Here is a 22144-nt window from a genome sequence, read left to right on the forward strand (position 1 = left end):
GGCAGTGGACACTATTGGTAATTACTCAAAATAATTATTGGCATAAAACCTTTCTTGATTCCGAGTAATGGGGAGAGATGGATGGTATAAAACATAGAAACAGCTCCCTCTGAAGTGAAGTAGTTTTTGAGAAAGAAGTAATTTTCCACGAATTTGATTTCGAGACCTCAAGTTTAGAATTTGAGGTCTCGAAATCAAGCATCAGAAAGCACACAACTTTGTGTGACAAGGGTGTTTTTTCTTTCATTAATATCTCGCAAATTGGACGACTGATTGAGCTCAAATTTGTACAGGTTTGTTATTTTATGCATGTGTCGAGAAACATCAACTGTAAAGGGAAGTCTTTGACAATTACCAATAGTGTCCACTGGCTTTAAATAAACAACCCGTGTTTATCTCTTCGTGGGATCTTTGCCAAAGTGTCGATGTAGAACAGTAAAGCTTTTAATTATTCGAAATGTTTAGTGCATACTATAGGGCTGTTTAAACACACTGTTTCTAACTTTCTATCTATAGCTCGTTCACACCAAGTCTTGGCCCAAAACACCAGTAATCGAAAGTGGATATGTACATATACGCTCAGTTGGGTCTAGCTGGCTTATTCATCCCGTAGGATGGCGCGCTGTAGCGATTTTCAACTGAGCCTATCCACTATCGATCACTGACGTCTTGAGCCTAGACTAGTTTACACTTTGCGTTGTCTAAAAATAAAAACAAACAATATATCTATATTATTGTAGAACTAGGGTTCTTCTACGCCCTCTGTCGCTTCGACAGCCTCATAGGTTGCAGTGAAACCTTTGAAGTTCTTTAGTTCGTCAGATGTGAATTTTAGCACAACGTAGTTTGTCTGGGAGGTGATGGTGAACGGTGGTCTCTTACGGCCGCAGTGGGTCACCGTAGTCCCAAGTATAGGCTCAGTCATCTGGAGGCAGAAATATTGAGTCCAAGTTATACCTTTTTAGGGCCGGTGTCATAGGGAAATCGGTCCATTCCGTCCCCCATAATGGAAAAATAACATGGGCTGAAGTAAGATGATTCAAAAGAGGGCGCTATCAGAAGTTGTTTTTTTTTTACACAGATCGCCATACGGGGAGGGGCGGGGGCAGAACATCTGGGGGGCACACAGAATCTCCTTTCGCACACTCGGACCCGTCTCGCGTGGCTTTTTAAAATATATTATTCGGTCTGTTTAATTATGTCTTACAACGAGTCACATGATGCAATTTTAGGTCCTTACCAACACTTCGTAAAAGACATGCCCCAATCCTTTCACCACAGTTTGTTTCTTACCGTCAATCCAAGGACTTGGACACCTCTAACCAAAGTCCGACCAATTCTCATATAATATTTACCTCTAACTTATCAGCGAGACAAGCGGGCTCGTCCCCCTGCATGTAGAACCTTTGGAATGTGATGGCCACACGATATCCCGGGTCCACTACGATCTGGTATACACACTGCTCCCTAGCCTTGTATTTACTCGGGTATTCGGGACTTGAGAAGGCTCCCTGGCTGCTCGTCAGCATGACGTCACAACCTGTTGACGAAGTTTACAGTGAAATAGCTCGTTTATGCGACTTAAAGGAACACGTTGCCTTGGATCGATCGAGTTGGTCTTTCAAAAGCGTATGTAACCGTTTTAAATAAAATGCATATGGTTAGAAAGATGTAAAAGTAGAAAACAATGATCCACACAAATTTGCCTCGAAATTGTTTAGTTTCCTTTTACTTTGCGAACTAAACACGGTCGGCCATTTATGGGAGTCAACAAAAAAATAACCAACGGTTATAAACGCTTTTCAAAGACCAACTCGACCGATCCAAGACAACGTGTTCCTTTAAAGCCCTAATTAAAATGTTCAGTTTTCACCCACCATATTTGTGAAGTATTTATTAAAGGTTTAATTTTCTTAAGGAATTTAAATAGAATGTGAAGAATTGATTGTAATACGGGAGATCAGCTAACAGTACATTTTTTGCAACTTAAAAGAAAGCTTAGAGCTATTTCTGATCTATCAAAACGACTCGTGAAATATAAATTGTCTTCTCGTCGTCCAAAAACACCGTCTAAGGATGGGCTTGTCATTTTGGTGAATATTCCTCTCAACATACCATCGATCAAAAGTCAACACGTTAAAAAAAACGTACACTGTATATTATTTGTATGCTTTTCAATCTTATATTACAGTAACTTTATTTTCATCTCTCTCTTGCATTTTAGGTATCGTCAATAAAAACTACATCAGAAATGTCAGCATCATTCTGGTGGAAATATTTCATCAAGACATAACAGCACATACAGGTAAGCTAAATCAGTCAAACTCACTCACCGTGTATACTTAAAGGCAGTGGACACTATTGGTAATTACTCAGAATAATTATTGGCATAAAACCTTTCTTGGTGACGAGTAATGTGGAGAGGTTGATGGTATAAAACATTGTGAGAAACGGCTCCCTCTAAAGTGCCATAGTTTTTGCGAAAGAAGTAATTTTCCACGAATTTGATTTCAAGACCTCAGATTTAGAACTTGAGGTCTCGAAATCAACCATCTAATGCACACAACTTCGTGTGACAAGGGTTTTTTTTTTTTCATTATTATCTCGCAACTTCTATGACCGATTGAGCTCAAATTTTCACAGGTTTGTTATTTTATGCATCTGTTGAGATACACCAACTGTGAAGGCTAGTCTTTGACAATTACCAATAGTGTCCACTGTCTTTAAACAGAATTTGGTTTGAAGGTAACAGTTTCTCATTATTTTGTGATGAAGAAACACACCTCGTTAGACGCAGTAACGCTTCTCAGAGTGTTTGTTCCAGTTAGGGATTGTTATTCCTTATTGTGTATTTCTGCTCATACATTTAGGATTAAAAGAACCCCATTAATTTTCTTTTAAGTGAGCTTACCCCAAGTGGGTTCCTCGCTCCCCGCAGTGAAGTCATACTCGAGGACGAACCCGTGGCCACTCGCAAAGGTACGGTGCTGAACCACGGCGACGCTGGCACGTAGGGTCAGGCTCGAAGCGTACGAGTCCCTGTCAAAACATTGTTTGAATCCGTCCGCGCTAATAACAAGCTTTTCATCTGTAAAGTTATTATAAGACAAGGAACATTTCAAAAACTATAATTTACATACCCCAGTTTCTTTTATAATGTTACAAGATCATTCAACCAAATGAAAAGTTATCAAATTAGGAGGCTATTGTTGTTTAGGTGATCTTCCTATCAGGGGAACCGGCAAACTCACACAAGGGAACATTAACCATAGCACAATCGAAATACAAATGACTGTTATAGTCTATGTTTTTTAGCCACCCTTTTCTCAGCTTTTTGGTTTGCTCGCCTCCAATCGAATAAATTTGTTGTTCTTTTGTTTTGTCCTTTGGCCTTAAATATCTTCTCAGTTCGTCTGTTCATTTTATGGTACGACAATTCGTGACCCTTCACCTTTGGATGTCAGAAAATAACGCTAAATGTTGTCTTTGATACCATCTTAACCCTTGGAAGGAAACAAGTGTTTCCTTCCATACATTACATTAAAATTACATTTTATCTTTAAAAACTCTTACCGATTGCATTGTGAACATCTATGTCTCGAAACTTGAGCTGAAGCGTACTACCAGGTGAACCAATCAGCACCTGTGTACATGTCACGTTACCGGTTGGGCGGTTCTTTCTGTTGATCACACCCCACGGGTACGGCTTGACGCCATCACACTGGTCCCTTATTAGAGGATTTGTGGCTCCTAAATTAATATTTAGAGAATTGCAAAAGAAATTATTTAAAGACTAGAAATATGATATCATATCAAGGTGTGGGTTCGAGCCCCATCCTTGAGCAAGATACTTCTGATGGGTCATTGAGCTGTATTAGGAATGGAAGTGCTTACAAAGAACCTATTAAAACATATAATTAAAGAGAGGGGTTAACCCCAGTGTTTCTGGTTCGCATAAAGCAAGCACCCCCTGTTTACAGGTTTCCTCTGGCTTCCGAGCTACAGTGAAAGTTCACTTGAGGCATCCTTGGTTTAAAACTGGTGAAATGGATCTACATTCCGACTGTTGATTGCCGATTCAACAGAGCATTCATTTTGAAACGCAATTAATGAGGAGCCGGATTTGATTGGATTTTTGTTGAAACTGGCCGGGAAAACCTAAACTGTTCCCAATGTATGAATTGTCATTGTGGCCTTGTTGTCTGTCTATCTTCATCTTCAACTGTCTTCTAATTTATTTCGTCTTGTAGCATATTTTGTGGATATTTTTTATCGCCTGTCTATTTGTTAAATCTACAAAACCATTACCAAATTTCAGTAACTATATTTCACAGCTGTCAAAATCAATGTCATTTTGAGATAGCTTTTTATCAGCTCTTCAGGGCACTGGACAACTTTGTTTAAGGCCAGTTCTCACCAAAATTTGCATACAAAATAACAAACCTTTGAATGTTTGGGCTCGGGCTCAATCGAAGTTGCAAGGGAATAATTAAAGAAAAACACCCTTGTTGCACAACTTATCTGCTTTCTGAAGCCTGAAGCTGTTGTTGAACGATAAATATCCTCTTTCTCCAAAATAATTTTACTTAAGTTTTTAGGCCAAGAGTTATGTTCAGTAGTGACCAACAGTTTACCACTAGGGTCTAGTGCCTGTAAATATTTTTGTTTTGTGAATTCTGAAACCCTGACAAAGGCACTTCATGGAGACAATGGGCAAAACTATTTGAGCGCTTCATTACCCCCCCCCCCCCAATTAATATGCATTGCTGTACATACCTTCCCGTGGGCACGCTCCACCACACTTGACGCACTGGTCCCCTTCCTTTCTATACCCTGGTCTGCATTGGTCCACACACCTCTCAAGTTCAGTTGATACAACTACTCAGTAACATGACATAAATAATAAAGATAACTATCATTAGATTAAAACAACAATTTAAAACAAATTGGAATGGAATTGGTAACACTGGTACTCTCGGGCCCCATCCCCGCGCCGTTCAAATTCCCACGTTAAAGCCATGCTCTCATATCCGTGTATCCGTAGATCCGTTGTCTTATGCTCAACATGGGCAGATTGTTTCTAGTGATACAAGCACATTTGAAACACATTCAAAGTCGGATCGTTGAAAGCCGGCATTTCCCTAAACCTTGTTTTCTTTCAATTTGGGGTAAGTATCGATCACGCTGTCGCTTGGTGGCAGCAGTCGTACCGGGCAATGTTTAATTTTGCGTACATGGGTACATTTTCAACCAAAACAGTTTCATGGTTTAAAACGGCTGTAACCTGTGTAGCATGCACACGAAGGTCATATCGAAGCCGTGAAAAACACACTGTTTTACAAATCTTACATTTTGGACATCTTTCTACGCACTCGCGTCCATACTGGAATAGGAAATCCGGATTGGGCTCCAATTCAAACGTCACATCATTGTACATGAATGGTGACCCACAGTTGTCCCGGCATGCCCCGTTCAGGTTCACGTTCAAGCACTCCTGTAAAGTTGTACAAAATGTTATTAAATGTTAGGGCCACATACAGATTAATAACAAAATGGCCAATGGAAATTTGAATAACTAATTGTCCTCGTTGTGACGGTCGGTGTTTTTTTTCTCCTGAACTGCAAATGGTATTACTCGTATATTTGGAAAGAAATCGTACAACTATTTAGGCGTTTAATTTTTAAGTTGCCTTAAAAATTAATGGGTAATTTTCAATAAAGCGCGCCTCCAAGAGTTTGACTCAGACCAGACACTTTTCAAAGACTCTGGCCATTTTTCCTCGGTCTTTTTCCGCCATTCACTTGCTTTAAAGTAAAATGATAACAAATTTGGCGAGCAGACCATAATGTTTCGTTGAAACAAATCCCCATGCTAGGTGTTGCCAAACAACCATTTTTAAGAACATTGAAAAAGAAGGGTTCGAATAAGTGCTATCATAAGGTCTTAGACCAAAGCAGAAATGTCATTTACGGTGCATCCTGTGTCTGCTCCATCGGTGCATCCACTTAGGCACTGTTCATGACAACACTCGTCTTGACCGGGCCCGTAACACCCGCTTACGCATCCTTCGTGACAGCCTGTCAAAAAAAGGAAACCATACCATGTTGGCCTTTAACGAAAATCATTTCAACCTTTCATTCATTATTGTGTATCTTTTAGTTATAGATAATATTTCTTATTTGTATTCACAGACTCAATTGTGTAGTTACTCATACGAATTTTAAACGCACAAGCAAATATTTTATCATTACCCGTCAAGATAATGCACTCTTATTGATGATCCTGTATAGACCAGGCTACATTTATACTGTGCGTAGGTACTTTTCATTGTTCCATGAATATTTTGGGTAGTACAGGGTTTGGGCAAGATTTGGCTACATTTAGGTTCATTTGCTGTGCTGGGGTTAAATTTAAGTCCCTGGTATAGGGTATACGTTTAGATACTTGGTTCAGGCTACACCTAAAGGTTGTTGGTTATACGATTAAAGACAGTGGACACTATTGGTAATTGTCAAAGACCAGTCTTCTCACTTGGTGTATCTCAACATATGCATAAAATAACAAACCTGTGAAAATTTGAGCTCAATCGGTCGTCGAGTTTGCGAGATAACTATGAAAGAAAAAACACCCTTGTCACACGAAGTTGTGTGCTTTCTGATGCTTGATTTCGAGACCTCAAATTCTAAACTTGAGGTCTCGAAATCAAATTCGTCTAAAATTACTTCTTTCCGAAAACTGCGTCACTTCAGAGGGAGCTGTTTCTCACAATGTGTTATACCATCAACCTCTCCCCATTACTCGTAATCAAGAAAGGTTTTATGATGATAATTATTTTGAGTAATTACCAATAGTGTCCACTGCCTTTAAAGGCCTACTGTGGGCTACATTTAGTTTATGCAGTTGCTAAAATGAGGTACAGGGTAAGTTTACAAGGATACCAAGTTTAGGCCCCGGGCTGTACATTTTGATACCGTTCGTACAACCGTGTGAACCTATATAACTGTAACACAAAATTATGACACTGCAAATAAATGAAGCCATAATAGTATAGTAGCCTATCTGTTTCAAATATTATCGGTCTCAAGACTCTGTGAGAACCACTAAACCAATAAATACTGACGATGGTAAAAATTAACTGTAGGGCCTTTTTATGACTTGAACTTGATCTTTGACCGTTGTACACAAACTGAGACCCGTATGCACGCACCAGCTGAGTCATGATGTAGCAATGGTAAGCTATATAAATAATCGCCAAACCACATTTTCCAAGAAAACAAAACAAACAACACAAATAATAGTATGATAACAGATGTTAACAGTGACAACAGGCTGCTCGGAAGGCAGTTTTTTCGAATATCCATGATATCCTAAAATGAACATAATGGTTTTGCAGGGAACTTTCGTAGCGCACATAGGCAATTTTTGGTGCCGAATACTGTGAACAACAAAACAAAAAAGCAGACACCGTCGAGATACACTACTGGTTTTTTTTTAGTGCCGCATGATTGAGCCATTGAACTACGCCATTGAATAATTATAAGCATACACAAATGCATGACAAAACAAAAACATCTATTAAAGGCCCTGTACATATTTGGTAATTGTCTAAGACCAGCGTTCTCACTTGGTGTATCCCATCATAAGCATAAAATAACAAGCATGTGGAAATTTGGGTTCAATATTGGTCATCGAAGTTGTGAGAAAATGATAAAAGAAAATAAACCTTGTTGGACGAATTTGTGTGCTTTCATAATAGGAAAATAAGACTTCTAGCTGGAAGTATTTTATTATTTTAGTGAGAAATTACCTCTTTCTCAACAAAATACGTTACTTCAGAGGGAGTCGTTTCCCACAATGTTTTACTATCAACAGCTCTCCAATGCTCGTTACCAAGTCGGTTTTTAAGTTAATTTTGTTTTGAGTAATTAGCAAACATGTACCTTCCCCTTAAAACACAAACTGTATAATTTATTTATTTACGGAGTGACGAAATCCCCTTAAAATCAAAATAAACGTGTGAGAAAAGAATTGAATTCTTTTTTTTTTTTACATTCTTTGCAATGAAGTCTTTCTCGTGTTTTTAATTTGTTAGTCTAGAAAGTTTATTTGTGAATGATAAGGCACCTAAAAAGTTTTGTTCAGTCTCCCTTTACTTTCAGTTTTATTCTGAAAGCTCACTGTTGACCATTATTTCATAGCAGTATGTATTTCTCATCCACATAATGTTCCGTCTTGAACACTGTCAAAGATGATGGGTAGCATTCGAAGACCCCATCAAAAACCACTACTGCTTTGTCAATTGCCGAATTTAGTCCGGTAAGCTTATATCAAGACAAAACATCAATTGTATCTTTGTTTTTTATTAATTATTTTTTGTATGGTAAATTGGCACATAATGGTTTTATATTGCGTGAATTGGCTCTTTAAAAACTGTGTACTTTGGCGCTATTTAAAACAGATGAACAACGGTAGTGATCCATTAACGAAAACTGGTTGAAATTGAGCTCGCTCCATCTTAGTGCGATTCCCACTGACGCTCTGTTGTGCGGTGCACTTTGTGGTATGAACCAAAAGAACATTTTAATAAAGGTTTCGGGGTTTAGAAGTCGTTTTTTAACACAAAACTTATTTTTAGCAAGCTTACCATTTTCTCCTTCAGACTGCTGCGCACTCGAGTGGATTGGTGCAACTAAAATGACCAAAACCACCAGAAATAACTGCTTAGTGTCCATTTTCCTCCCTAAAAATGATGTCCCCCTTTGTCAAAGTATCAAAATGTGGAGCCCGCTAGAAAAATAAAGGTGCAACTGTTGTCTGACTCGAGTTTTATATTGATGTGGGATCGAAGTTCAGATCGTTTGCTGGATAAGAATTGACCCAGAGAGGTAGTAAAAGCGACGCCGGGGAGACTAGCGTTCATGGGTGTTTATTGTTCCGGTGGGACACGAGGTTTTGTCACCCTATACATTATGTTAATTACTGCTTGCATCAATTTCAGTCGAACTTGACACCGTGTGTGGAAGAATGTTTTAAACTGAAGGCAAAATTTTGTTTTTCAATCAATGTGTAATTTTCATATCGGCCTCGAACCCATGATCAGAATACATTGCCTTTGTAATGGGCACAAACAATGCCCCCCCCCCGCCCACCCAGAAGTTCTGTTTTTTAACCATGCTTTTACCAATAGAATGAGCATTGGGGATTGTGGCCAAAATGTTTGAGGGAAGTAACACATCAGGACAACGCGTATATTGGGACCGAAAGTGAACAGATACACGCGTCTTAGAAAATAGAAAATGCATTGAACAGCGATCTACCTTCAGAATTTCTCTTGGTCAGTTAGTTGGAACAGTTTTGTCATTTTGAAATGTTTCTTGTTATAAAGCTAATAAACGTTACCTCTCGTAGTCTTAAACCGACAAACGCATGAAAACAACAACAAAGCTATATATTGTACATGTATAAATAATTTTGAAGGAATATTTGAAGCCTTCACTAATGAAAAAACAATGTGTTTTTATTCAGTATGCCTATATGTTGACTTGAGTCGCTTAAAGGGAAGGTACACCATTGGTAATTGTCAAAGAACAGTGTTCTCACTTGGTGTATCTCATCATAGGCATAAAATAACAAACCTGTGAAAATTTGAGCTCAGTTGGTCATCGGAGTTGTGAGAAAATGATGAAAGAAAAAACACCCTTGTTGGACGAATCTGATGTGTACCTTCAGATATTAATAAAAGACTTCTAGCTAGAAGTCTTTTATTATTTTAGTGAGAAATTTCCTCTTTCTCAAAAACTACGTTACTTCAGAGGGAGTCGTTTCCCGCAATGTGTTACACTATCAACAGCTCTCCAATGCTCGTTACCAAGTAAGTTTTTAAGTTAATATGTTTTTTCAGTAATAACCAAAACGTGTACCTTCCCTTTAATGTCACAGTGGTTTTCATTCACCAATGAATACAGCCTATTGATCAACGTATTTGGGATATCATGACGTAATTGACCAATGTACTTGAACTACTGGTGTCTGGAAGAACCTTCAATCACACAAAAATATGACACAATTCCAAGGTTCTTGTCTGGAGGACATTTTTTTTTCTTTTTTGGTGTTTTGGGTGAGTCATCAGCGGGTCTTAGACCAACGTTGAGGGCCCAGACTGCAGTACAGCGGGAGCAATATTTTTTTTTCTGTAAATCGAATTTGCCACTGTCGTAAGCCTCTAGCTTTTCAATGGCGAATTTGTTTTTCTAAATCGATATAAGGGAATCCTTTCGAGAAAAATAAATAAGGAAAATTGTTAAGGATATCACTTCTTTACTACAGAAAAGCGCACAGAACCGCCGTATACCCGGTGCATCTCGACAGTTTAGGCGACACAATTTTTGTTTTAAATCTGAAACCTCTATAGTTTTCACCACACATTTCGAAGAATGCAAACTTGACATAAACAAAGTTTAATTTCACTCCACTCTGAGAGACCATCATGAGAATTATTGGTAATTGTAGAAAATATCTTTAATCAGAAAATCTGCTGCCAATTGTTGGTCCTTGTTGGTGTCAAACCTCGCCACTGGGTACATTAAACATGGATATGACAAAGACGAGTTATGTACTAGTATCGGCGCATGAGTTGTAAATCCTTTGTCAATTGATTTGCACGAGGCTTCAGTCATTGATTTGTGTGACCTGCCATTTGCATTCGATGCTCCTTTAAAGCCACCGGACACTCTTGGTGATTTAATTAATTGTCTGTTAAGCATGAATGCGCATTCCCCCCCCCCCCCCCTTTTTCTTTCTTATCTCAGAATAGAAGGGCGGGTAGCCTAGCTTGATGAATTTTTTTTGTGGAAGGACGGCACTTGTAAAGGTGCTGGTCACTTGTTACTCATTTTTGCCACTCACTGGCTTGGTATAATTATTCAATTTTAAATAGTTTGTATTCACTTGTAGTTTCTCAGTCTGTTCAATTTTCGGGATTGTATATTTTAATTCCTGTAAGTCTATTGCCAGTATAAAGTGTAATCAAATAAATAAAATAATTGTCAAACACCAGTATTCTCACTTGGTGTATCCTAAAGTAATAAATATGTGACAATTTTAAATCAATTGGTCATCAAAGTTGCAAGAGAATATGCACAATTTAGTGTGCTTTCAGATGCCAAATAAAGGGTTCAGACCTGAAGCATTTTAATATTTGAATGAAAAATTACTTCTTTCTCAAAACTGCGTTACTTCAGAGGGGACCGTTTCTCACTATATTTAACACTATCAACATCTCTACGTTGCTCGCTACCAGTAGTTTTTTGTATGCATCAATTGTCTTCAGTAATTACCACTGCCTTTACATTTATGTTATAGGCCTATTCATGTATAAATCTGCTTTGTCACCTAAGCAAATCACTCTTGTAAACAAATCAAAACCTTAAAATAAGAAATGAAAGTAAACACATCGTGTTAGATTTCAAACCATTTTTAGTACACTCCGTAAAGCAACATATCAATACATCTTTAGGTGATTATGTGAAATTTGCATTCAAAACAACTTTTATGAAAACAAATTTATTTAAACCATAAAATAATGTTCTGTGTAGGCCCCAATCTGTATATCAATCATTAGTCATTCTTTTTTACTTGAAAACTCAGTCAGTAGGTAAGATATTTAAACTAAAATGCAGCAATCATTTTTTCTTTTTTCTTTAATTTGTCAAATTTCAATTTAAAAAAGATTTGACAGTTTTTGCCACAAAGTAACAAACAAAACATAGTGATAATGATAGTGTTCAGTTCAGCTGATCTTTGGGCAAAAATAGCTGTTAGTTTTTATCTAATTGTGCCATTTCCTTGGTTTGCGTTCAAGTTTTTGATTTTTATTACAAATACAATCATTTGTCTGTAAGTATAGTTCATAGTCAAGCAGTATTATTCTTCACATTCCTGTATGGCTGAAATTAAATAGTAGTTTTATTCTTGTTATTATGTTCAGTTAATATAAATTTAGTTCTGTATACTTGCTACAAAACTTGAAATAACAACTACTAAGCAAAATGTACATTAACATATAGTTAGTTTCTAACTCTGGAACAGACCATTTTTTTTAAACAGGGTTGAGAGTCATTGCTGATTAAATAGATCTGAAACTAGGGTCCAAATTCTATGAAGCATGTTGTAATGATGGCATTTCTAACTTTTTGGTAACCCCTTCGGTTATGATTTCAAGGAGCTTCTGAGAACAGAATCCCAACAACTACGGAAATTGTAATAGATTTAAGAGCAGAATTCTGTTACATCTGCAGAAAATTACTGGTTTTTTTTGTTCCCATAAAGCAAACATCTAAAAAGCCTAAACTCGGATAAAAGTTGGAAACATCTCACCCCTGTTTAAAAGCGTTTAACGTTTACAGCTTGACATATTGAGTATACACTATTAATGTCTTAAAGATGTAACCACCATCTAACAGGCGCCATAATATTAATCAAATAGAGCTACCATCAACTGAAGTTTAGGTTGCCTTCATCCAAAAACCATTATACAAACTTTCCCTTCCTGATTTGATTAGTTCGTATAGTGCCAGGTGGCACTCGGGATGCAAAAACATTATAAGACTGGTCATTGGGTACTATTAAAATTTCATTCCTGAAACTATGTAAGCTCCCTAATTGAATTGAATAGACCTATTCATTAAGCCCCACTCCATTAAGTATTGACTAATCACAACCCATTGCGCAACAAAAAGTCTGACAAATTAAGGTCCGATATCCTTGCGCGTATGCTTGGCGTGCGCGGCAGAGTTGTGCAGAATGGCATTAAAGAAGCCCACGTGTTCTTGCTCACACGTGCTCCGTGGACGGAGCCTAATGAATCGGTGTATTAAACTGAGGAGTATGCAGCCTGTGCTGCCAAGTATGCAAAAGTCAAGCTAGTTACAATCATCTCTGCCCCCACTGGGACCCTGTGTTTGAAGAGAAGCGATTGTAGTCACATGTCTTGTTCATGGACACAATCGACATGACCAGGATTAAAACCTGTATCAATGGCCTTGCCACCAGAACTTGAGTCCAGTCAATTAGACTAACCAGCCATAACATGCCATAAAATGTTTTGGGATAATGAAGACAACCGTAAAATAATACAATTACATATAATTATATACTCTAAATTACATCAGTGGTTGGGGATTGGGTTGAATGGGGGTGCTCAACAAACATCAACAAAAACAGAAAACACTAAACTTGGCACTGCAGAACACCAAGATACAAGAAATCCAGAAGACAATAAAAGCATACTGATCGAAACGTTGAGTTGAAACCGAGTCATTACATGGTGCTACCGCAACCCTTTCCATACCATATTTCCACCAGGCAAAGTTTTAAATCCTGCTTAAGAAACCACAGCTTAGAAGAAAATGTTTCCAACAAGCAAAAAAGAAACTTAGCAAAGCACCTCCGAGTCCTCGTAATGAAATTTGCAAAGTATGAACAGCCTACTATAACACTTGCAATGTATTTTGAAATCAGTCTGGTTAATAATTATAGAGAGGGTGAACTAAACACAAAATAGAAGATTCAAAAAACATATAGAAAGTATTCTCTTCTGTCAGCAAAGTGGGCTGATGAGCCACTCATCTGCTGTATTTCTGGTTGTCAGGCACTTTACTTTCTACGTTTCTCTTTCTGTGAAAATCAAGGGAAAATAATTAAGTTAAAGACTACTGCCGTCATAGATTTATGTTCAAACATTTTACTAAACAAGCGGAGAATTAGCAAACAAAATTATGGTCAAAGAACATTTTCTTTCGCTGCTCCATTTCTTTGGAACAGTCTTCCTGTGCATAATCGCCAGGCTAGTTCTTTTTTCAGTTTGAAGTTTCTGTAAAAAAAAAACATTCATTAAGAATACAGCCTGCTTGTTTAAAGGTTTATTAAATGTTTACTTTTTTATGAAACAACAATAAAAACTTCTACAGACAGTGACTGCATCCAAGGTATACAAAAAGCCAACTTCGGCCAAACTGTATTTTGCCCACAATTTGAACTTTCTCAAAGGTTATTTTTCAGTTGTTGTGGTCATTACAGAGTATAGAAGTTGTGCTGATTTCTTTGACCCGGGGCACTACTTGGCAGTGTTGTAGAACCTGTTCTCATTACTCCTCAAGTACCATTCAGATAGAACTTGTACTCATACTTGAAGTCAATATTCGATACCCGACTGAAAATGTACTTGGACTCTGAATGCAAGTACTCATGGTCAAAATACCACTTTATTTAGGCATTCTGCAAGCAATATCTGATAAAAGCTCGCAAAAAAGTAAAAATTTAAGATGTCTTTGATGTGCTCATGTTTAAACAATTTTAAGTTATCATAACAAGCACATATTGTCGTCTATTAGAAACTATTAAAAAAAAAAAAATATTCATAACAAAATGTACAGTATACCTCATTTTGCAATATTTTGTTTTAAAAATTACTTGTTCTCAGAGATCCACTACTTGGTACTCAGCTGTAAGACTCGATACTCAGACATTTGTACTTGAGTACTACTTGGCCATCCTAGTACTCAGCAATGCTTGATATTCATCATAAGAAGCACCTGACTACAGCACAGCTACTGGGGTTAACCATAATTCTGATGTTAGCAAAAGTCAGGACCGTTTAAAATGTCATCAAAACACAAGTGAGCAAAACTAAACAAGTGGTTTTCCTGAAAAGAAATCAGAGAAAATGAGAGGGCAAAAGTTCCCGTCATGAAAATGTAAAACAAATTAAAAGAACAAGTCATCTCACCTTATCATTGTTCATTGCCAAAAGGATCATCAGCTGACGGAAAATATTGATGAAATCCAAAAATAGGTCTACACTGTGCCTGAAAGCAGTAGAGAAAGGAAAGCATTAGAAAAGAGTAACATTTGCAAACACATGTCATTTATTTCGACATATCATCTAATCTGGCACTTTCCTACAGTTAAAGGCAGTGGGCACTATTGGTAATTACTCCAAATAATTATTAGCATAAAACCTTACTTGGTAACAAGTAATAGGAAGAGGTTTATAGTATAAAACATTATGAGAAACGGCTCCATCTAAAGTAATGTAGTTTTCGAGAAAGAAGTAATTTTCCACGAATTTAATTTCGAGACCTGAGATTTAGAATTTGAGGTCTCGAAATCAAGCATCTGAAAGCACACAACTTCGAGTGACAAGGGTGTTTTTTCTTTCATTATTATCTCGCAGCTTCGACGACCGATTGAGCTCAAATTTTCACAAGTTTGTTATTTTATGCATATGTTGAGATACCGAGTTAGAATACTGGTCAGTGACAATTACCAATAGTGTCCAGTGTCTTTAAAGACAGAAACAATAGAAGAAGAAAAAATAGCCACACCTAGTTTATTTTGTATGGCAAGCCGCTACAAACCTGGACCTTGCATCCCATGCAGTTTTTGTAGTCAACTTTTTATAAATCTTTTACCACTTTTCTTTGGGAACGGGGTATGGTAGTAAATAAACAATATCATTGAATTGTACACCTCTGCCGTCCAACCCAGTTCTTTCAAGCAATGAGAATTCCTGATTTCAAGTGATTCAGCATTTCTGTCTTTATGGACAATTAAGGAATGCGAGACTTCTGGACAGTCCTTTTTCACAGTTTTCGCCAGTAGTGCACGCGCTCAGACCTACGAGTGCAATACTGAGCGTATATGTGTACACTCTGGGCCGCAAAAGAGGACCGTTATGTCTGCTGTCTCCAGTGTCTCAAAAGTCTCTGATTCAGTTCAATTCAAAGCACATATTGTTGGTTAACTATTAGAAGGGCTGCAATGGGGTTCATGGACATCAACATGGTGGGGGAAGTTATGCCACTGTATAGCTTTCAGACATACCAGATGTAGTCCTTGTCTCCGTTGTTGCATTTCTCAACGATGAGCTGGGTGTCAAACAACACAAATCCCATGAATACAGCCAGGCACAGGTACATCTCAGCCTGCAGATTAGAAAACAAAGAAAAACATGATCATGATAATATCCATAAAGTTGAGTGCTGGTGCAAGACTCGTAATTTTAGTTTTTCTGTGTCTTTAGTACGCAACTGTTATGCCACAGTAGCCTGGGGTCGATTACACAAAAAGTTAGGACTAGTCCTAACTTAGGACTAGTCCCAGGAGATATTAATTAGGTATGGCTAGTCCTAAGTCAAGACTAGTCTTAACTCATTGTGAAATCCACCCTGGTTGGATATGGGACACAGAACCTCTGACAACACAGTTTGTATATGTGCATAATTCACATGTTATGTATAAGTTTTTCTTTTTTTTTCGTTTTTTTTTATGCAAGTCGCCAGACACACAAGGCCTGAAGGCCACTTCAAGGTGTGGGCTACAATTATATTTGTCCAGAGGCCGTTGCCACCTACTCCTAGGGCTGAAACAGGGTTAGCCCTTTTACAGTCCATACGGATGTAGGCTTGGGTATCATCAGTCCGAAGCCTGGCCGGTAGAGCAGAAAGCAATACCTCCCCAATTTTATGTAGCAAATGTCACGACCGGGATTCAAACCCACACTCTGCTGATCAAACACCAGAGCTTGAATCCGGTGCTTTTAACCGCTCTGCCACTGGCTTATTTCAATTGCTTCAGACAAAAAATGCAATTGTCCTTTAGTGTGTATATATATATTTTTTTTTTGGGGGGGGGGGTGTTGAGGGCTTGAAATGCTATTTTCTTGAGTATTTCAGAGAAATATTTCTCTCTCCTGAGGATTGGTTTTAATACGAACATTGTAAAATAATTAGCAATACTCTGTATATTTACGCTAATTCTATACATGAGTAACTTACTCTGAAGATGAGAGTTGAACCAATAAAGATATTAAGCAGGGACATGATCATCAAGATGGAGAGGCCAGAAAACAGGGTACCTGCAACAACAAATATATATATAATGTAAATAGACTGTAAACAACCTGTTCTCCACTGGCTTAGTTTTACCCTCATTTCTTTCAAAATCATTCTGTTTATATTCTATTTCATTTACAATCATATCCAAAGTTGAGTCTGCCTACCGCTTGTATCAAAGCACTGAATCGGCACTGTTGAAAGTTCAAAACAGTATTTTGATATCATTTGACAGTAGAAAGGAGGTTAGCTTAGTTATGCAGAGCTATTTAATAACCAGGGCCCAATTTCATGGAGCTGCTTAGCACAAAAATCTGCTTAGCATGAAATTTCTTCCTTGATTAAAACAGGATTACCAACCAAATTTCCATCTGTTGCATATTGCTTGTTACTGGTATTCAGCTGTTGTTTGGTTGGTAATCCTGTTTTTATCAAGGCAAAAATTTTATGCTAAGCAAATTTTTGTGCTTAGCAGCTCCATGAAATTGGGCCCTGCTCTCTCCGCAGGTTCCTCTTCCCTATTTTAATTTCATTCTATCTTTCATCGTGTTATTCTATAATTGCACATTTTTAGTATCGTCCTGATGCATCTCGCTCTCTAATCCTACCCTTTCATGTTTCCCTGCATTATAATACCTACAATGCAGTTCCCGCTTTAAAGAAAGTGGACACTATTGGTAATTACTTAAAATAATTATTAGCATAAAACCTTACTTGGTAACAAGTTATGTGGAGCTGTTGATAAAACATTGTGAGAAACGGCTCTCTCTGAAGTAACATAGTTTTCATGAAAGAAGTAATTTTTCCACAAATTTTATTTCGAAACCTCAGATTTAGAATTTGAGGTCTCGAAATCGAGGTCTCGAAATCAAGCATCTGAAAGCGCCCAACGTCGTGCGACAAGGGTGTTTTTTCTTTCATTATTATCTCGCAATTTGGACGACCAATTCGAGTTCAAATTTTCACAGGTTTATTTTATGCATAGATGTTGTGATACAACAAGTGAGTAGACTGGTCTTTGACAATGACCATCCTTTGTCTTCACTACTTTATTCGCATTGGTTCCTAGCCACCCAATTATTTGTAAACTTATAACCTTTGATTGGCTATGTATACACAACATCCAAAGCATTGACTTTAATATACAACTTTTCTTACCGCCGAGAAACAGAAAGCTGCGGCGGTCGGACCACAGAGCAGCAAAAGTGAAGCAGCCAAAGATGACACACGTTGCCAAAAATGCTGTTGGGATAATCCTGAACACACAGAGAAAGAGAGAAAACACTCTTTATCTGAACCTATTTCCATGGCCCTTCTTACTGCAAAACTCTGGCTTATTGCGGCCCTTTCCTTTCATGGCAAAACAGCCCAAGTAAATAAATTACATTTTGATAAAAGTGAGTAAAGAGATAAGCTTTCGGGAAGGGCAGATTGGTAACGGCCAATAGAATTATAAGCTTTACATAAATTTTGTTGAAAGCAGCGAGCAGCGTCATCAAATAGGACCCTGGATTTAAATTCTCTAAACTTGAATGAGGAAAATTGCAGGCAGGCTGACGTGACAAATTTGAAGGGACTCAAGATCTTCTGTTTATTTCAACCGCGGAATCGATGCATGTCCTTTATAACTTTGTACTTACTGTATATCAATCTTGGCAACAACGTACATCAGTGGACCAAGACTCAGACCTGAAACCAAAACAGTTGATAAAAGTTTCATTTCATTAACCATGCTTCAAACCAACCAGATGTTTAACTGTTACTTTGCTTGTACTCCAACTAAGATTATGTGTGATTGAATGGTGTTAAGAAGTTTGACTTTCCTTTCTTTAGGTGTTCATGACAAGCACGACAGAAGCTGTCACTCCAAAAGCCACCAGAATCCCACACCATTAATAACAGATTTGAATTTGTGACTTTGAATACATCGCCTGCCTGATGTTAAGAATGGATGATCTGGGGTACAGTGCCAAATTCCTTATATATTCAACTAAACCATGATAGAGAAATGTACGTAAACATTGGACAAATGCTTGGTAAATCACATACAAAGGATGACACAATCTAAAATACAACACCGTGGTAGCTGCTGCAACTGCCTTTACATTTAAGTTAACGCTTTCCAACTTTCTTATTGGATTGACCTGTCTAACACCTGCAGACTGTGACAACATTAACATACATTAATTTTGGTTTTACCCATACACCGATGTGTGTTAGTCAGTACTTTCCCCAAGCTCTTTAAAAAAAATTCACAGGCATATTACTAGGATGGGATTTGAACCCACGACTATTGCAATTCTAGAGCAAATTTCCATCTATTAAAACATTAACTTACCTGTGAAGAAAGCAAACCCAGAAAGGAGGCCCAGGCGTTTGCCTTGGTTGGAGCCATTGTCTTTGGTAACTCCAAGCCAGATCAAGAGGCCAAGGCCTGCAATGGAGGTCAGAAAACCAGCCTAGAAACACAAATGGGGGAGAAGAAAAATTACCTCAAACTTAAAACATTCCAAATGTTGCACAATTGTCTTCAATTTTGATGGACTTAATAGGCTCAGTGCCGTCAGTGAATGATTTCCCTTGAGTAGCAGAGCAAATTGCTACACAGAATTTATCAGTTCTTCCATTTGCAGTGCCCTTCCCAAAATGAAAATGGCCCTGCCCTCTCAAACATACAATTTTCAGGCCTTTGTTAACAAATGGTTGTCCACTTTGCATGACAAACAACTGCTTGGAGGTTTCTTGCAAAGTCAAAAGCAGAAACTGGAGTAACCGAGTCTGATTATAATATGTATTCCTACCTCTAGAATGCCTGTGAACAGATGAACGTAGGCACCAACGGCTGCTGCCAACATACAGATAGCCAAGCAGCTGTATACATTCTTCAGATGGGTCCGAGTCGTCTTATTTCTGAAGAGAATGACAGATGCAAAAAATCCTTAATAAGGCATCTTTTGTTCTAAGTGGGGTACATTTTTTCAAGTTCGTTATTTTTAATTGATGCATTGTACAATAACAGATATTGTCTCTTTGAGATTTTCATGACAATAGTTGCGATGCAGTGTCAAAATTTAATAGACCATTGAGGAAAATCAGCATGATTGTGATTGGCGCAATTCACTGTCGCTTCATTTTAAGCAACAGTGCATTGTTAGGATTCAAAATGAAACCTCCCTCGACTTCCCACAGTATTTTAGGCTACAAATTCTAATGTCTTACAATTGTGAGAAGTCAGACAGGGCTGACAGCTTAATTTTGCGTTGCCCAAACAGAGCGTCCATCTTTTTATCTTGTCAGGTTTACTGATCGTGCAGTAATTATGTCTCTCTCTTCAGCAGCTCCTGAAAAAAATAAAAATACATAGTATTAGGCCATGAGAATGAAAGTTTTAGATTTGCGTCCGGGGATTTTTGAAATGACGTGAGCCTTTTTGGTTATTTTTCATAATTCATTATTTTCCACACGAAGATGCGCAATCTTCAAATTGCGCAAACTAGAGATCGATACACAAATTTGCCTTTCTGCATAGCGCAAATTGAAAATTGCGCAGAATATTTTTGCGCAAATTTGTTGATTGCGCTCGACAGATGAACGACAGCAGATGCGTGTTTTACTGCAAATAAAAACGATCAATCCGCAAACACGCTCGCGGCAGAATGTCTGTCTTGTATAGTACTACTACTAAAATGCGTAAATATAGCCATTGTTCGATGATTTGAACTTGAACATTTGTGATGCAGAGTCTTTTTTTATGAAAATAATGAAATTTTGTGAAAATAATGAAATTTTTCGGCGGTAGCTTTCAGAGCATGCGGGCGGTGGACCCAAATCTATCATTTTCATTCTCATGGCCTTAGTAAGTTACTAAATACTAGCATGGAGGAAGGAAACAGTACATGATGATTCTTCTTGATTAGCTGCGATGATCATACCCTCCATCAGGAAGTTGGAGGATTTACGATCATCGCAACTACTTCTTGATGCGCCATCTTGTTCAAGCAGGCAGATTTGTTTACCCACTGTTGTTGTCTGCGACTCAGTGCTTGAACTTCCATTCATCTTTCATGCAAACACATGCAAACAGACACGAGAAGTTCTTGTTACACTCTCTGTCGCAAGTAACAACGAGTGTTCAAAATAAATAACTTTTCCCCTTTCCCAATATAGCACATTATTACTTTGAGGTCGACCTCAATCTTTAATAAGTGATAGTCCATTGAATTACAAATGTTGCCAACCCACTTCAATTCAATTCAAAGTTGAATGGCACATCTTTTGTATGGGGGCCCGGCTAAAATTCTTGAGCTTTTTAAGGAAAATTTCTGTATGGCGCCACCACTTTTTCACTCGATATGAAATAAAATAGTATCTAATTTACCTCAATGAGATATCCCTTTTTGTAAAAATGAGTGAAAAAGAGGTGGCGCCATACGGAAAGTTATCCCTTTTTAAATCTAGGCCAATATTGAGGTGGTCCTACTGAAACCATGGAGGCAGGAAAGTCCTTCCTCAACTCTTTTTTAGTCCTACACCTACATCCATGTTGAATCAGACAACGAACATAAAACAAAAATACATCAACAATATCATCACAATTCAAAATATAGTTCATGTTGATTGTTGTTGAATCATCATGAATGTTAATTATGGCACTATCCCACGTTCCCTTCCGTAAATGTCGCACTGTATTATTATTTGTTAGTTAGAGTTTATTAGACCCAACTGGGGCACTGTATTCCGTTTTCGAAATTTTGACATTTTCTGTCATAAAATTAAATGACAGAAAATGTTAAAATTTCAAATAAGGAATTCTGTGTCTAATTATTTGTAAATACTTCACTTGGGAAATGATGAGGATCTCAAACTGAAATAGTAGACAAAGCATCTTAACTTCCTAGGTAGTCAGGGGAATTACCAAAAACTAATAACCGCCCTACGTGACGACGACATCGACACGGCACACCTATTTAATTTATTTAGTAATAATACTGTATTTATTTTACTTAGGAAAAAAAATCTCCTTTCTCGCTCACAGATCTTCCGAGATGTCCTACCACAAGAATCCCCACAAAACATCAGATATTTATATTTAACAAATTGTTATTAAAGACGGGTGACACGAAAATCATAAATACTTACACGACGATTGTATTTTCGTTCGTTGTTGGTGTTGTTGAAAAAAGGAACGACGAATAATAAAATGCAAAAGCAAGTCTATGTTTGCATAAAATAACGTGTACTGTATGATAAC

General features: G+C 37.7%; 2 protein-coding genes across 3 annotated transcripts; both read right to left on the reverse strand.

Annotated features, from left to right (window-relative positions):
- Positions 1-246: 246 nt before the first annotated feature.
- Positions 247-8872, reverse strand: LOC117291668 (cubilin-like). The gene is made up of 8 exons (XM_033773509.1): positions 8646-8872; positions 5972-6078; positions 5350-5494; positions 4777-4878; positions 3574-3750; positions 2912-3088; positions 1356-1540; positions 247-925 (listed from the first exon to the last, which is right to left on the reverse strand). Exons 1-8 carry the CDS (start codon positions 8731-8733, stop codon positions 743-745), a joined length of 1164 nt encoding a protein of 387 aa, XP_033629400.1. The 5' UTR covers positions 8734-8872; the 3' UTR covers positions 247-742.
- A 2586-nt stretch (positions 8873-11458) lies between these two features.
- On the reverse strand, positions 11459-22123 carry LOC117291670 (probable Bax inhibitor 1). Of its 2 annotated transcripts, none has more exons than XM_033773512.1 (10): positions 22033-22123; positions 20113-20234; positions 19695-19803; positions 19232-19352; positions 18534-18582; positions 18052-18149; positions 16837-16916; positions 15884-15984; positions 14787-14865; positions 11459-13675 (listed from the first exon to the last, which is right to left on the reverse strand). In XM_033773512.1, the coding sequence occupies exons 2-10, from the start codon at positions 20172-20174 to the stop codon at positions 13655-13657; spliced, it is 720 nt and encodes a 239-aa protein (XP_033629403.1). In that variant the 5' UTR covers positions 20175-20234; positions 22033-22123; the 3' UTR covers positions 11459-13654. The 2 variants fall into 2 exon arrangements, with proteins under 2 accessions (XP_033629403.1, XP_033629404.1); XM_033773513.1 differs by lacking the exon at positions 22033-22123 and adding an exon at positions 21897-22007.
- Positions 22124-22144: the final 21 nt, after the last annotated feature.

The sequence above is a fragment of the Asterias rubens genome, chromosome 6, assembly GCF_902459465.1.
Source record: "Asterias rubens chromosome 6, eAstRub1.3, whole genome shotgun sequence".
Lineage (NCBI taxonomy): Eukaryota > Metazoa > Echinodermata > Asteroidea > Forcipulatida > Asteriidae > Asterias > Asterias rubens.

Excerpts from the sequence above, each read along its gene's own strand:
- LOC117291670 (XM_033773512.1), bottom strand. The coding sequence starts at position 20,174 with ATGGACGCTCTGTTTGGGCAACGCAAAATTAAGCTGTCAGCCCTGTCT. Across the intron at positions 19,804-20,112 it reads CTGTCTGACTTCTCACAATT|AAATAAGACGACTCGGACCC; the intron begins GTAAGACATTAG and ends CATTCTCTTCAG. Across the intron at positions 16,917-18,051 it reads CAGCTTTCTGTTTCTCGGCG|GTACCCTGTTTTCTGGCCTC; the intron begins GTAAGAAAAGTT and ends TTGTTGTTGCAG.
- LOC117291668 (XM_033773509.1), bottom strand. The coding sequence starts at position 8,733 with ATGGACACTAAGCAGTTATTTCTGGTGGTTTTGGTCATTTTAGTTGCA. Across the intron at positions 6,079-8,645 it reads GCAGTCTGAAGGAGAAAATG|GCTGTCACGAAGGATGCGTA; the intron begins GTAAGCTTGCTA and ends TTTTTTTGACAG. Across the intron at positions 3,089-3,573 it reads AGATGTTCACAATGCAATCG|ATGAAAAGCTTGTTATTAGC; the intron begins GTAAGAGTTTTT and ends ATAACTTTACAG.